This window comes from Leucoraja erinacea, chromosome 19 (genome assembly GCF_028641065.1).
Source record: "Leucoraja erinacea ecotype New England chromosome 19, Leri_hhj_1, whole genome shotgun sequence".
In the NCBI taxonomy this organism is placed as follows: domain Eukaryota; kingdom Metazoa; phylum Chordata; class Chondrichthyes; order Rajiformes; family Rajidae; genus Leucoraja; species Leucoraja erinaceus.
In genome coordinates this window covers 37,710,998-37,728,241 of record NC_073395.1, presented here as the reverse complement: position 1 = coordinate 37,728,241, position 17,244 = coordinate 37,710,998, and the positions used below count along the sequence as shown (strand labels likewise).

The 17,244-nt window shown below is 41.2% G+C and overlaps 2 protein-coding genes across 2 annotated transcripts in view; one reads left to right on the top strand and one right to left on the bottom strand.

Moving 5' to 3' along the window:
- Window positions 1-160, top strand: part of lsm8 (LSM8 homolog, U6 small nuclear RNA associated) — a 14,981-nt gene extending 14,821 nt beyond the window's left edge. The window contains exon 4 of the mRNA XM_055650848.1: window positions 1-160. This exon is cut by the window's left edge and continues 164 nt beyond it. The gene's annotated coding sequence lies outside the window, so the exon portion shown is untranslated.
- A 5,312-nt stretch (window positions 161-5,472) lies between these two features.
- si:ch211-272n13.3 (ankyrin repeat domain-containing protein 26) overlaps window positions 5,473-17,244 on the bottom strand; it is a 119,573-nt gene continuing 107,801 nt past the window's right edge. The window contains 4 exon segments of the mRNA XM_055650847.1: window positions 5,473-6,208; window positions 9,685-9,730; window positions 11,561-11,810; window positions 15,376-15,611. Of these exon segments, the coding sequence (XP_055506822.1) occupies window positions 6,060-6,208; window positions 9,685-9,730; window positions 11,561-11,810; window positions 15,376-15,611 (681 nt within the window). The 3' untranslated portion in view covers window positions 5,473-6,059.

Genomic DNA, 17,244 nt, shown 5'->3' with positions numbered 1-17,244 from the left:
CATCCTCGAGGATATTTGTAGTTCTGAAGGAAGAAAAGCTATTTCGTACCTGAACATTTTTATGTCTTTGTAGTTTGAATATTTACATACATATTTCTTATGTATTGAGTTTTTGCTGACCAATTGAAAATAAACGTAATGAAATTTTAACTTAAACTCATCACTGATCAATTAAAGTGTTTTTCTTTTACATTTTCTTAATCTATTTCAATTGTAGTTAAATTAAAACAACTGAAGGGCCTGTCACACTTGGATGATCTAATCCACGAGTTTAGAAGACCCTAGATGAGTTGAAAAAATGCCAAGTTCGTGTTGACTCGCCGAAGTAAAAGACCTCCTACCTCCTACGACTATGTCTACGACCTTCTGCAACCCCCCTTGACCTCAGTCTTCCACAACTAAGACCAACTACGACTAGCTACGAGTGGAAAATGATCAAATGATAAAATGATGTCATGCTTGCATTATTTTTCCTCGGGCCATTTACAGACCAACGACTACCATCATGACCTACCTGCGAGTCAAAAGTATCAATTTTGTCCATGCCAACTTTTTTTACTCATGGACATTTTTTTATCGGGCTGGAAAAAACGGCACAACCTATTGAAACCACGAGTGCGCAGAGACCACTCACGAGCATGAGGAAGAGTTACAAAGACCACCTACGACCTCGAGGCGACCATGCTGCGAGTATGAGTCGAGAGCAAACTCGGCAGAGGTCGCCAATTGGGTCGTGAAAGTGGGACGGGCTTTAATTAACTAATGTTTACAAAGTGCAAATGCTGACAGACCTAGTTCCCAGATTTAAAAGTACATCACGATAATGTAATTCTTTGCATTACTTGTTACCTTAATACCATGCTCCCTACCCTACCCCATCCAGTACACATACATCTCCCACTTTCTCACGTCACCCTACCCTTTTCCCCTCCCCTGTATTCTCATCTCACATCCATGTCCCATATTCCCCTTTAATCCTCCCTCATTCAACTCCATGTTCCCTTCCATTCATATAATCCCCATAAGCTTTACATTTCACATCTATTCTTTCCTTCCCAGCCATTCTTTTGTTTTTTCACCTCTAACCTTTGTCACTTACTTCACCCATCTGCCAATGATCCCCTCCATCGTCCACCCATTACCTGTCATGTTTCACCCCATTCCCACTCTTTTAAAATGTTCTACCCTGTACTCCCATCAGTCTGAATAAGGGCCCAGACCCAAAATGTCATCTGTCCATTCCCTCCACGGGTGCTGCCTGATTTATGGAGAGCTCAAAATGCCAGCATTTGCAGTCTCCACCCTTGTGTATTGTACTGTTCTAGCAATCACTTTGGAAATAAGATGTGCAACCATATCCTGACTATACTTGAAATACTCATCCACCCAAAGGTTAAATTGTTGCTTTAATTAGAAATTGTTGGAAACATGCAGCATGTCAGGTAGCATCTGTGGGAAGAGAAACAGTTAAAGTTTCAAGTTGGATACTTTGGCAGATTTTCAATAATCTCCTGATTGAGATATTAGAGGTTTGGCATTGGTCAAACAATTTTTGTTTCAACATTGTTATGTTTGGACACAAGGCTAAGGCCTGTGCAATAGCCTTGCAGCCTTTAGCACAGTGATATAATCTAACAGATGCCAATGTCTAGGGGGATATTGCTGTAAGGTATTGTTTGCTCATATATGGTGCTGTTTTCATCTGTGACTCAAGGACCTACCTTTTTGAATGCTGAAAATGGAAGTGATGTTATTAAGGATAGAGAGGCAACCAGTATCCACTGAAGGGGACACGTTAAAGAAGTGCTCAACCATGACTCTCCTTGGCAAATGTGACCTTGTCTTTATCCACAGCAAGCTCTCCATTCCAGCCTCTCTGTCACCCTACCTAACACGAAGAGAAAGGAAGAGGCCTTGAGCGATTGCTGATGTTTTAAAGCTTTGTGGAGTGAAACTGCAGTCACAAATTCACAACCTCATCTTCAACATCCGGGATGAGAAAAACATGCCAGGGGACCATGGAGATGTTGTGACCAACTTCAAAAAATGAGACAAATCTGACTGCAAAAGAAGTGATGGCTACCTTTGCTGTAGCTGCGAAAGTCATAACCAGGATCTTCTGTCGTCACTCCTTCCTTGAAAAGCTGCTTGTTAAATGCATTGTGGAGTCCATCCATCAGTCATAATGGACATGGTCCAAACTGTATGCTAGTTCCAAGAGAGATGGAAAGAGCAGCTTCAACCCCACAATACATTTTCTTTGAGTGGAGTATGCTGCTCAAATTTGTCTCTTCGTGTCTGCTTCATGATGGAAAGCAAGCTATGAGATTAATCAAAACTGACACTAAGTGTAGACTGGTGTCATCAAAGTATCTCCCTTGATATTTATTTTCTCTATCTTTCTCACTGCAGTATTGCATTTTACATGCCGCAAGCTTATTTCTCGAGCACCATTCATGATATAAATGAGAAATTACTCAACTACATCACCTCTCCTCCAGTTAGACCAAGATAAAATGTTCAAAGTTTGAGCTGGAGTATACAAGCATATGTTCAGAAGCTGAGCTCAAGACATTGTTACTGTATCTCGTTCAGTGGAGCACTTGTAAGAATGGGCCTTCCCCTATCATCTACTGTACAACTTAAAAAACAATGTATTTACTAATCTCATCCTGGAGTACTTCACCGCTGAAAAGAGGCGGCGCTGTTGAACGGCTGTGGCTCGCCTGCAGTCCGGCTGCTTTTACTTTTTGTTGTTTTTTTTTGTCTTGTTTTAGTCGATTTTTAGTTATTAGGTTATGTTATGTGTGGGGGTAAAACATGGTTTTCTGTCTCTTCCTTCGGGGGAATGCGACTCTTTCCGTCGTATCCCCCCTTCTCTGCCTCCGTCTGCGCTGAGGCCTAATGGCAGAGCTGGCGGCCTCCAACTGCGACCGACCTCAAGGCTCCGGAGGCAGCCAGCCAGGACTTACAACGCGAGGCTGGCCGAGTTCGGGGCTGTGGCGGCGTTTCGGTGGCAGCGGCACGACTCGGGGCTGAGACGGTGCTCCGGTAGGGCGGCACGACTCGAGGCTGAGACGTGGTCCGGTGGCTGAGGCGGCGGCGACCTGAATCCGGGGCTCGGCCGCGGGCCAGTGGACGACATCGTCGGGAGCTTGCAGGTCACAGATTGGTGCCTGTTTGTTTTCCCGAGCTCCCGCGGCAACAGCTGCGTTCGCTGGACTGGAGGGCGACATCTCAGCAGCTTCGATTACCCCGGGCTGCGGAGCTCGGTTGAGCCGCGGGACTGACTTACCATCGCCCGGTGGGGTAACAACATTGGAGGCCTGGATCGCCTCAGCGCAGAGGGAGAATGAGGAGGGGAAGAGACAGTGACTTTAAGACTTTTGCCTTCATCACAGTGAGGAGGTGTCTGGTGAACTCACTGTGGTGGATGTTAATTTGTGCTTAATGTGTGTTTTGTTGTTTATTATTATATGTATGACTGCAGGCAACAAAATTTTGTTCAGACCAAAAGGTCTGAATGACAAATAAAGGAATCTAATCTAAAGCTTCTGGTTGAGACTTAAATATGAACTAATTCCCTTGTCCATTGAGACAGGTTTTAACAAAGCTCCTCATCGGTGATGAAATTCTTCATCGCATTCAGCTCAGGCCCTCGAGTCTTAGCAACATCCTGGTAAATCTTCACTGCAAACTTTCGTGGTAGCCCCTGACCGACAGAGCTTTCTTCACTGTGGGGCTTCCTCACCTTTCACCAGCTTCTGTTTCTTCCTGTTGGCCTTCACTTTGTCTATTCCGCCATTTCCTCGTCCACTGCCACCTCCTCCTCCTGTCTGATCCACTGCAGTTGCTGCCATAATCCAAGGTGGAAGATGTCAGCAACTCTGATGGAAAAGGAGGAGGGAGCAGATAAAGTGATGGCTGACAGGACGTCGTGGCAGCTGGTGAGAGGGGGGGAGTCCCACTGTGACCAAGCGCGTTGTGTCGGTGGCAGACTAAAGAAAGAGCTATCGGCTAAAAGCTACAAAGTGAGCCGCAACAACGGCCATGTCAACTGGATAGTGCAGCTGGTGAAGATGGGCTCGCTGGGGCAGACCAGTCGCATCGGCAACGAGTTTTAAGGTGAAATTACACAAATTGCTGGAGTAACTCAGCAGACTGAATCAGTCCGAAGAAGGGTCACGGCCTGAAACCCCCGAGGGGGACGGGGAGAACGTACGAACTCCATACAGACAGCACCCAGTCAGGATCAAACCTGGGTCTCCGGCACTGTAAACACTGTAAGGCAGCAACTCTACCGCTGTGCCATTAAGCCGCCCAAGTTCTCTCCTCAGAGGCCAATGAGGTACGGAGGTCAGTATGCAAGGGAAAATAAGTAGAAATACAGGAAATAGTGGCATTTCAACATATCCTGTTGCCGAGGTCAAAAGAAAATTTGTGATTGCATTGAAAAGTTTGAATTTGTGATAGAAACAAAACATGAATTTGTTTACGATTATTCAGGAACCAATAATATCAATCAAATAATCATTGATTTATTCACTATTCAGGAACGAATAATGAGAAACTGCGTCTTCAATTCTGATCGTATCATGTGTAGGTGTTTACTTTGTGAATTCACTAAAACCCACTTAATGAATACCGAAAGATGAGCTTCCATCATTTATAAAGATTTTTGTTTGTTAGCAGAATACAAAACTCTCAATATTGTTTCAACATTGTGGCATTAGTAGATGATTAGTGGTAGATAATTGGAGGTAGTTGCTGTGTTGGGCACACACACCTTGGTGTCAGCATTCCTGGAATATGGAAATAGTCGGGGAAAGGGAGGAGAAATACCAAAGCCATTATATTAATATGGATGGACTAACAAAGGAGAGAAAGAAGACGTGTTGCTGGTGAGTTTGCCTGATAAATCTTTATACAGTAACCCTTACAGAGGAATACTTACTTCTAAGATGTGTATATCCACTCCAGCCAGCTCCATCTTGTACCAGTTTAGCAGGAGCGGAAGTTCAGTACCATGAGTTTTCACATAGGATCCACGTACAAGAACTGGTGATCTTAATTAAACAAGTTTAATTTAACAACATTTAAAATTTAACCAAGTTTAATTTTGTTCATTGAGCCAAATAATTTTGTAGATTTGTGTTTCCATGAAAATATTGCATAAGGGTCAGAAAAAATGCAACAATTTATAGATCATCTTTTAGAATAGTAAGCATAACATCTAAATAGCAAAATATCATATGAACATCTATGGAAAATCCTAATTAAAATTCTATCTCCAGTTGATGATAGTTATTTTACTTGGATGAATGATAGCTGCATTTTAAACACCCAAATGTATAAGGAGTTGAGTTAAAAATACCAGCCATGGCTGGTTTGTTTATCATGGTATTATTGTTTGGTAGTGCATGCTCATGGAATTTAACCATGCATAAAAGGAATTTCTTGCATCCTAAAGTATACATCAATATTTATTAGTCAAACTTGTGGAATGCAATGCTTTTGTACTACATGTACCCAAACAAGTACAGTCTTGGCAATCTTTCACAAGAGAACCAGCGTACAATACTGTGTAACAAACAAATCGACATCACACCACATACAATTTTTATATAGTATTATTTACAGTAATTGCAGAACAATATGAATACAATGCAGTTTGACTAAATGTTCTGACCTGGTTACTTTTCATCCTTATTCAGATCATTAAATAATAGTTATAGGTGTTTATTTCAAGTAAGATTTTACTGAATTGTGTGCAAAAAAAAATTCTCTGTACCTAAGTATGAGACATTATTGACATTGTTTGAACTGGGCTGTCAGCATTGTCTAAGCCATTTATAAAAATAGATCCTGTATAGTAACTTTACATAAATACTCCTGAGCAAAAATAATTGCAGAAATATAAACTTGCAAGTTTTGCGATCAATTAACATGGATTGTAACAACAAATTTTATTTGAATACACATTATTCCGATGTGTAAATATGTGATAAATACAACTGTCTGTGGAGAAAGTCCATATTATTTTTAATGTACAATACAATTCAAATCATGTAATTTTTCTTCAGAACCTCCAGGTATTGTTCCGTGGCTGTAGCTACAGGACCCTGAACTTGGTTAGGGCTTGCCAAGGAGCAAGCAGCAGATCCCAGAGGTGAGATACGAGAACATGCACTGTCCAAATCGGCATTGGCTAGAACACAAATTATAGTGATTAGTTCAACTGAACCTGCTCTTGTAAATATCCCTCCTGCAATTCTTGCATTATCTACCCTTATTCATCCATATTCTCAAAGCAACTTTATAACAGTTTTTCATCTAATTGTATGGATGATTGCTGTGCTTTTGTAAATTCCCCCTTCTTATATTTCAGCATCTCTGGTGTTTTCAAGCTTGTTTTCATTCACTCTGATGGAATTCTCCTAAAGTACTGTTACTGCACATATCTCTTCAGAAGATCCTGCCTATGGATACTAGCACACTTTCAGACTATGATAGTAAAAGGCTAAGTTCATCTAGTTTCCTTATTTGTCTGACATTTGAAACTACATAAGCACTACCTGACATGTAATAGGCAAGTTAGGTAAACTCGCACTTATGTATACAATTCACAAAAGGTGGTAGCCTGAATGACCTGTGTTATTGCATATGAGGATGGCAAGGGCTTCCTGCCCACTTCATAGATATAAAAGTATCGCCCGAGCATGTGGCTTTTCAAGTTTTGGTCGTCACAAAACTGGCAAGACGAGCAACAACGAGGGAGGCAGTGGATGGAGAACAACTCCTGGCTGAGTCCCTGGCACCAGTCGGTTGACATGGCTGTTGATGCAGCTCACGTGGTAGCCCGACCGGCAGAGCTTTCTTCACTGTGGGGCTTTTTCACCTTTCACCAACTGCTGTTTCTTCCTGTTGGCCTTCACTTTGTCTATTCCACCACTCCCCTGTCCACTGCCCCCCCCCCTCTCCCCGCCTGCTCCACTGCAGTCGCTGCCATAATCCAAGGTGGAAGATGTCAGCAACTCTGATGGAAAAGGAGGAGGGAGCAGATAAAGTGATGGCTGACAGGACGGTGTGGCAGCTGGTGAGAGGGAGGGAGCCCCACTGTGACCAAGCACGTCCTGTCGGTTGCAGACTAAAGAAAGAGCTGTCAGCCAGAAGCCATGGCCATGTCAACTGGACAGTGCAGCAGCTGGTGAAGATGGGCTCGCTGGTGTTGACCAGTCGCATTGGCAATGAGTTTTAAGGTGAAATTACACAAATTGCTGGAGTAACTCGGTAGACTGAATCAGTCTGAAGAAGGGTCATGGCCTGAAACGTCCCCATGCCATGTTCTCCAGAGATGCCTGACCCGTTGAGTTACTGCAGCATTTTGTGTATTAACTAGTATCTGCAGTTCTTTGTTTCTACCTAGTTTTAAGGTGCATCCAACTTGCATAAATTCTGATTAACATAAGGGATTACAGAATCTAATCCTTATGTAAATCAGGGGTTGTCTATAATTTGAAAATAGACACAAAATGCTGGAGTAACTCAGTGGGTTAGGCAGCATCTCTGGAGAAAAGGAATAGTGATGTTTCGGGTCGAAACACTTCTTCAGACCTTCTTCAAACATCTGTTGCTTTTTGTCTATCTTTGGTTTTAACCAGTATCTGCAATTCTTTCCTATACTGGTCACGGTGGCGCAGCGGTAAAGTTGCTGCCTGACTGCTGCTGCCAGTGGTAGAGTTGCAGCGAATGCAACGCCGGAGACCCAGGTTGGATCCCGACTACGGGTACTGTCTGTACAGAGTTTGCACATTCTCCCCGTGACCTGCGTGGGTTTTCTCCAAGATTTTCGGTTTCCTCCCACACTCAAAAGACGTACAGGTTTGTAGGTTAATTGGCTTGGTAAAATGTAAAAATTGTCCCTAGTGGGTGCAGGATAGTGTTTTAATGTGCAGGGATTACTGGTCGGCGCAGACCCGGTGGGTCGAAAGACATGTTTCCGCACTGTATCTTGAAACTAAACTAGATAGATAGATCCTTTATTGTCATTCAGACCTTTCGGTCTGAACAAAATTATGTTGCCTGCAGTCATACACAGAACCAATAAAAACAAAACATACAATAAACACAAATTAAACATCCACCACAATGAGTTCACCAAGCACATCCTCACTATGATGGAGGCAAGGTCTTAGTCTCCGTCTCTTCCCTCCTTGTTCTCCCTGTGCGCTGAGGCGATCGATCCAGGCCGGAGATGCCGTTCTCCAGTCCAGCGGACCTCCGTGGTGATGTCGCCGCCGCCGAAAGCCGGAACGCCGTCTCTGCTCCGAGACGGTCCGGCACAGCATCAGCTCCGGGCCGCCGCCCCAGCTCCAGGTCCCGCATTCTCCGCTCCAGGCCGTCGCCCCCGCAGTCTCCGCTCCGGGCCGCCGCCCCAGCTCCAGGCCGCCGCCCCAGCTCCGGGTCCCGCATTCTCCGCTCCAGGCCGCCGCCCCCGCTCCAGGTCCCGCAGTCTCAGCTCCGAGCCCCACTGCATCAGCTCCAGGCCGCCGCCGAAAGCCAGAAGCCGCACCAGCAAGTCGGGCCACCGCTGCCTCAGCCCAGAAGACAGCCAGCCTCTCATTGGTAAGTCCTGGCTGGCTCTGCCTCCGGAGCCTCGGGGTCAGTCGCAGGTTGGAGACCGCCAGCTCCACCATTAGGCCTCAGCGCAGACGGATACAGAGAAGGGGAAAAGTCGCATTCCCCCGAAGGAAGAGACAGAGAACATGTTCCACCCCCTCTAACACAACCCAACAAACTAAAACTTAACCAAAACAAGACAAAAAAAAAAATAACAGAAAAAAGTAAAGACAGACGGACTGCAGGTGAGCCGCAGCTGTTAAAAGCGCCGCCACTAAACATCGTTGTCTGCCATTTGACTGCACAGGCAATCATTGAAAATCTGTGCTCATCAGAATGGGTAAACACAGAGTTAAGAAAGGCAAACTATGCAGATTATTTTCAGTCTGCATAATAATCTGCATTTAAAACAGTCTAACCATTATAAGTGAAGACTGCAGCCAAATTGACATGTGTACTGGTCCACAACCGATTATCCAGCAACTGGTAGTCTGACACCTCCTCTAATCCAGACAAAATTACGAGAGCGCACTTGAAATCCTCTCCCTCGGAGGTCCCCCCATAAATGTGGTGCCTAGGCTGGGTGAGGTGGCTGATCTATATGTCAGTGGGATTTTCATGGCCTCTATTTCGGACAAATTTGCCCCCCGCGGCCGGGGACTCTGGGGCCCGCTGGATCCGGCAGATCTGTCCCCATAGCCGACTTTTCAGGCCGATGTCATGGCCTCTGGGCGACCTAGGTGGACCATTCAACTTCTCTTAGAGGCAGTGACCTCTGTTGGTCTGGCAAATGGATAATCCAGAAAGGCTCTGGAACCAAGGGTCCCGAAAAATCAATGGTGGAGTGGTATTGGTATTCAGGATTCACGCTAATGTATAATATCATTATTTAATAATGCAACAAAAGCAATTTACTGAAAATGATATTTCAATATAGTTACGACACGGGCTATACTTATTCAAATACTCTCATTCAATATGTACCAAGGTTTCAAATATCAGCAGGCAATTTAAAACTAGTCTAGTAATCATTATTAAAAACATTTCTACCTCCCGTTATTTTACCTTGAGCAAGTTCTTTGGTAATACTTTTTTGCAATTCATCCTGCATCTGAAATGATAAGCAGTTTAATGTAATTATCAATGCTTTGACAAAAATTACGTAATGAATTAGAAAATATTTAAAATGTACCTGAAAATTAACAATAGGTTTAGGTTTATTATTGTCATGTGTACCAAGGTTCAATGAAAAGGTTTGTTTTGGATGCTATCCAAACTGATCAGATATACCTTACATAGATATAATCAATTCAAACTCAAGTACCACAGATAGAGCGAAGGAGAAGATGCAGAGGGCAGAATATAGTTCTCACTACTGTAGCACATTGTTGTGCATTAATTCCACAGAAAAAAATCCAATGTCCACAATGGGATAGAGGTGAATCAGACAGGACCTGAGCTTATGGAAGGGCTGTTCAGAATCCTGACAACAAGGGGGTAGAGGCTACTCCTAAGTCTAGTCGTGTGTGCTTTCAAGCTTCTGTACCTTCTGCCAGACAGGAGCAGGGAGAAGGAATGACCGTGGTGGAACAAGTATTTCAGCATGCTTTTCTGAGGCAGTGTGATATGTACACAGGTTCAATGATGGGACGTCTGGTCTCTGTGATGGACTGGGCTGCAGCTAAAACTCTCCGCAATTATTTGTGATGTTCCAAACCCAACCCAATGTTATGCGTTCTATGGGGTATCTGTGGAAGTTTGTAAGATTCGTCAGTCTCTTCAGGCTGTCACAATCAACGTGGTTGTTCCACGACAGATCATTGGTAATATTAACACCAAGGCACTCAAAGCTCTTAACCACTTCCACTTCCAGAGGTTGAAAAGGAATGAAGTAAAATCAATAACAGACCATTTCTCTTAAAAGAGAAGTTGACCTATTTAAAAGGCATTTTTTTTCCATGAAGAACCCATGTACTATTTCGGCACATTAAAAGTGGCTGAGTTTAGCTGATTTGCCCAAACTTAAGAATTTGCACAAAAATACAAAAACAAAAAATGTTGAGAATCATTTCATTAATTCATTTGAAAAAGATATGATATGATAAATGAAATTACAGACAAACTTTTTTGTGATACACCAAAAAATGAAAATTTTAGTTGGTATACACTGCCTATTTTGGGCTGCAGGGTAGGGAAATCAGGACCCAGAGGAACTAGATTTAAGGCGAGGGGGAAAAGATTTACAAAAATTATAGCAAAGATCACAGAAAAAACATTGAATGTATAACTTTGCAGAGAAAAATGTGCTTAGTTACAGCTATAATTTTGTGCCGTCAAAAATTAAAAAGGGTCATGCAAGAACCTCTGATCTAATTAGGGAGTTGTAATGACTGCAAAACAGAGTGATTGCCATCATTAGATCGTGAAACTGATCGCTTACAAAAGTTGCTGACAATTATTCAGTCCTCTCTACAACTTCCAATGCTTTGCTGTGACCTTTACCACACAATCTAGGGAAATCAACAGATCTGCTAAGAATTTAGAGGGATCCAAGTCTTACTATATAGCACTTTAGTGTGATAACTAACGTATAAATCAAAATTAATTTATTTTCCTTCCCGATGTAAGAATTCTTATAATATGATTAGCTTTTCAGCAGCAGGCTTTCTCCTGAATATTATTCTGAAAATCTGTGGCATTTAAATAAATAATGTGATCACTTTTATATTGTCAATTTTCAAAAATTATAGCAAAGATCACAGAAAAAATATTGAATGTATACTGCAGAGAAAAATGTGCTTACACAGTTACAGCTATAATTTTTCCCATTAATTGGCAAAATGTAGAAACTAATGCAGGAAACATTGAAAATAATCAGGACAGCACATTCAGGAAAGAATCAATGCAAGAACAAAGTAAATATATTTTGGTAACCACTGACCTTAATGAGGTACGACTCTACCTTTTTGCTGGGGGGCATTCCACCCTCTGCTGGATTCAAGTTGCTTCCGAGAATTCTGTTGGTTGGTCCCAGGTCTCTACAATTACCCAATATACTTTCCAGGTGACTCTCATTCAGAGTGTGGGTTGTGGTTAAACCTTTATTGTGAATGCTATCAGCAATGAAGGATTTTGAACGAATGCGCTCTTTAAGCAATTTGGCATTGGTTTCTGCTAACCTCTCATTTGATCTGCAGAAGGAAGTTTAATAAAAAGTGACTAAAGCATGAATATAATTTTCAAACAAACTGGGTAACTTAAAGGCTCCCTGCATAATTTTGATTTGCCATAAATAAAGTTATTAATTGATTTAGCGGTGAATTTCCGTTTTAATGTCGACAGACAAAGGTAGGTATTTCTAATCAGCTAGGCATAATGAGCATGGATGGATGGTGGTCCACCTTTCATTGTGGTTCTGTGAGGTACTTAAAGATAAATAATGGAACCTGTTACCATTTGGAATTGAATCCACCTGTATTTTTTTATGTCAGTTTTTAATTAATTTCAAACTTTAGTTCTAATCTTCCTAAAATTCTACCAGAAATATTAAATTACAACCATTCCTAACTACTAAATTTACCTTTGTTGGTCAAGTGAGAAATTGATAGAAGTATATGAAATTATGAGAGGCATCAATAGAGTAGACAGTCAAAACCTTTATCCCAGGATGAAAATATCCATCAGTAGAGGGCATAGCTTTATGGTGAGAGGAGGGAGGTTCAATGGAGATTTGAGGGGCAAGTTTATTTTTTTACAAAGAGTATGGGAACTGGAACGCATTGTTGGGATGTGATGGAGGCTGATATGATAGTGGCGCATAAGAGGCTTTTAGATAGGCACATGGAAGTTCAGGGAATAGAGGGATACGGCTCATGCAGGCAGATCCGTTCAGCTCTTGAGGTCATAAGGAACAGAAGTAGAATTAGGTCATTCGACCCATCAAGTCTACTCCGCCATTCAATCATGGCTGATCTATATCTCCCTTCTAACCCCATTCTCTTGCCTTCTTCCCCGTAACCTCTGACACCCGTACTAATCAAGAATCTATCTCTGCCTTAAAAATATCCATTGTTGGCCTCCATGGCATTCTGTGGCAAAGAATTCCACAAATTCACCACCCTCTGACTAACAACATTTCTCCTCATCTCCTTCCTAAAAGAACACCTTTAATTCTGAGGCTGTGACCTCTCGTCCTAGACTCTCCCACTGGTGGAAACATCCTCTCCACATCCTCTCTATCCAAGCCTTTCACTATTCCGGATGTTTCAATGAGGTCTCTCTCCTCATTCTTCTAAACTCCAGCGAGTACAAGCCCAGTGCCGACAACCACTCAACCTACTCTTTCCTGGAATCATTCTTGTAAACCTCCTTTGGACCTTCTCCAGAATCAGCACATCCTTCGTCAGATATGGTGCCCAAAATTGCTCACAATATTCCAAATGCAGCCTTACCTGCGCCTTTTAGAGCCTCAACATTACATCCCCATTTTTGTATACAAGCCCTCTTGAAATAAATGCTAGCATTGAGTTTGCTTTCTTTACTTGCCCTGCATATCTTCTTTAAACTTTGCCCCTCTCACCGTAAAGTTATGGCCTCTAGTGTTTGATTTTTTTTCACCCTGGGGAAAAATGTTCTGACTGTCTACCCTATCTATGCCTCTCATAATTTTTTATATACTTCTATCAGGTCTCCTCACAAACTGCATTGTGAGGATAACCAGCCGAAAGTTTCACACAAGAACAAAGGAACACGTTGGCATTCTCCAGTCCTCCACCCTGTGACTAGAGAAGAAACAAAGACCCTCATCAAGGCCCTCACAATCTCTTCTCTTGCCTCCCTCAATAACCTGGGATAGATCTCATCGGGGACTTATCCACCTGATTGTTCTTCAAGAGCTTCAGCACCACCTCCTTCTTGAACTCAAACTGCCTGACCACACTGATCTCATTGTCCTCCAAGTCCTTCTCCTTGGTGAATACAGATGCAAAGTACTTGTTTAGTACTTCACCTCCATCCTGTGATATCAAACCAGGAGCAGAAAGACGACAGGAAGAAAAGGAGACACAGGAAAACAAGGAGCCACAAATAGAGAATAAAAACAAAACATTCATATCTTGAAAGAATGAGATGCCTTATTTTGGAAAGATGAATTGGCAGCCAGTAAATATAACATTAATTATTAATTGGTAAACAATATTCAAAAGGAAAGTTCAATAGACACATAAAACAAAGAACTGCAACCATGGAAATATTTGGGAAATTAAACCCTTTTTTTAATGAAGATTGCAGCAGAAAGGTTAAGTTGTGTACTGATGCATGTAATGTTATGTTCAATAGGTAGCACAGGTAGGGTCTATTTTGTCCAGTAGGACTATGACTATAGGTGCTGTATTCTATCCTGTATGTTGCGGGAACCTATTAAAACCTTTCTGCTATTTGGGTTAACTGCTGTATTGTCAGACATAAAGATGGGAATGGTAAGAATATTTATTCGCAGCCTCAGTTATTTGGTGTCACAGGTGGATAGCGTGGTAAAGAAAGCTTTTGGTGGCATTTAAGAGGCTTTTGGATAGGCACATGGAAGTGCAGGGAATACAGGGATATGGATCATGTTGATGAGATTAGTTTAACGGCATCATGTTCAGCACAAACATTGTGAGCCAAAGGGACCATTCCTGTACTGTACTGTTCTATGCTATTGCCCATGTTTGCAGTATTGTGTTCAGTTTTGGTCACTCACCTGGCAGGAGGATATCGTTAAGCTGTAAAGCGTGCGGAGAAGATTTACCAGGATACTGCCAGGAATCAAGGGTCTGAGCTATTGGGAAAAGTTGGATAGGCTAGGACTTTATTCCTTGGAGCCTAAGAGGCAGAGGGATGAGCTTAGAGAGGTGTATAAAATCCATGAGGGGAAATTGATAGGATGAATGCAAAGACGTTTTACCCAGGATAGAGAAATCAAGAACCAGAGGACAGGTTTAAGGCGATAGGGGAACTATTTAATGGGAACCTTAGGAGCAATGTTTTCACCGAGGCTGGTGGGTATATTGAATGAACTACCAGAGGAGTTAGTTAAGGCCGGTACTATAACATCATTTAAAGATACTTGAACAGGGACATGGATAGGAAAGGCTTAAAGGAATATGGACCAAAAGCAAGCAAATGGGACTAGCTTTCATGGGGCATGCCGTTCGGCATGAACAAATTGGGACAAGGAGCCTTTTTTCTGTGCTGTATGGCTCTTTGACTATTTTTTACCAAAGAATGGAAAAAATAAATATACAATAAACAGCATAAAACATGATTCAGAGCAGCTGAATCCTCAGGGTGTTCATTCTGTACAAGTATTTGAAGAGCATGCTTAATATCTGCTTTCCAATAAAGCTGCATAACTCAAGACAAAGTAAATTAGTAGCCTTGGTGATCAAGCTCTGAATAAAGAGCACTATTTTTAATACTCCTATTTGCTCTCATGCCTGAAATTGAACGTTATTAATTCATACTAAGATGGAAACTTAGGTGTTGGCAGTCGTTAAGTACTTAATCCAAACATCTATTCCTCCTGTATATGAATACTGATAGGGATGAAACCAGTTCCATCATTCAAATATATATCATCTATATCAGAATGAAAATAACTCAATGCTGCTTTATCCCTTAATAACCAATTTGTTCAAAGTAGCTCAATATCACAGTGCATTTACCTGCTTGAACCATCAAGGAGATATAGGGACAACAAATTTACCAAATAATTACCTATCAAGGTTAGCTGCAATGGATTTTCGTCGTTTTAATTCTTCCGAATACAATTCCTTATATCTTTCAATTTCCATCTGTGTAGATTCTTTCAGATTCAGGCTTTCTTGATGTGAATCTCTAAGCTTATTTAGTTCAATTTGTAAGTCTTTGTTTTTCTGCTCCAATTCATTTCGAGATTCAAGTTCATTTGATGCTTTCAAATGATCCAAAGTTTCTTTGGAAGCGTGATGAGTCTTAAACATAAAAGAGTGACAATTAAATATTGCACAGTTCTTGGAAATAACTGATCATAGAGCACTGGGAAGTTATTAGCATCATATATAGGTAGCTGTAGTAACTGCAGATGTTGAACTGTCTATACAAAAAGCTGGAGTAACTCAGCAGGTTAGACAGCATCTCTGGAGAAAAGGAATAGGTAACGTTTCGGGTCGAGACCCTTCTTCAGCCACATTGAGACACTTTTGATTTGCTCTCCTTCCATTTTTTTAATGATTTGTTTCCTACAAAAGGGTTGCTCTTAAATAGAACATGCCGTTTGTAGTCCAAACCTTAATAATAATAATAATAATAATACATTTTATTTAATGGGCGCCTTTCAGACATCTCAAGGACACCTTACATAGGTTAACAGGAATATAAACATATAATCAGAATAAAATAAATAATAAAGACATCACAGAAACACAAATTAAAAACAGAATTCAGTCCAAAAACAAAAATCAAAAACACAATGTGAAGAGAAAGCAGCGGCAGCTAAAGCGCGACAGCGTGCACTCTCCCTTCACGACAGCCATCTTGGACAAAGACTAACAGGATTACCTTACAGACAAAAAAAAAGATAGTCTTTAAGCCTATCATGAATAGCTCAAACATAGACATTTTTTTTCCTGGTCCTTTGTTACATGGACTGTCAATTTAAATTCTCTCCAAGGTGCAGAAATAAACAATGCTGTCATCATTGTTAAAACACACTAAACTGAAAACCAGGTACTTACTGCATTGATTCCAAAGATAAATTTAGTATAATTTTAAAAATCACATTAGTTCAAGCCACGTGAATTGAAAATATTTTTTTTCCACAATATGGTTCATTCGGGAAAAGCAAGATCAATTTGATAAATTGCACTGCAACTGAGATCCTTGCAGGTGGGTGACATGATATGTATGACATTTAATGGACTCATACGCAAAACAATTATTTTTACACAAACCTACCTGCTGTTCACTTTAATAAAATAACGAGCTAACAACCCGGAATTTGATGCCACGAATGAAAGGTCGTGCATGTCCAAGTTGTTCAATGAGGTTTAAAAGAAAAAGTAAAAGTAAAGCAAAATATCATTTAAAAGATATCTCTAATATTAAATGTCAAAGAAATCGGATTCCATACCTGAAAAAAAATACCTTGCGGTTCTAAGGAGTGTTTGGTACAAATTAAGACTTATTATGTTCAATACATTTTAATAATGAACCAGACAAAGCTTTTCATGAAAATAATTCCAATTTGGCAAATATTTAGGGAAGATTTGTAAAAGTGACAAAATCTTCATGCTGATAACTTTAAAAAAATGCTGCATAATCATATAGAGTTAGAGTGATCCAGTGTGGAAACAGGCCCTTTCGCACAACTTCCCCACACCGGCCAACATCCCACCTGTCCGCATTTGGTCCAATCTCCAACCTGTCCTATCCATGTACCTGCCTAACTGTTTCTTAAACATTGGGATAATAATAATAATAATAATAATAAATTTTATTTTCGGGCGCCTTTCAAATCTCAAGGTCACCTTACAAAGATTAAACAGAAGAGAAAATAAAAACCATATAGTCAGAGAAAAATAAATAATAAGGACATCATCAGTACAC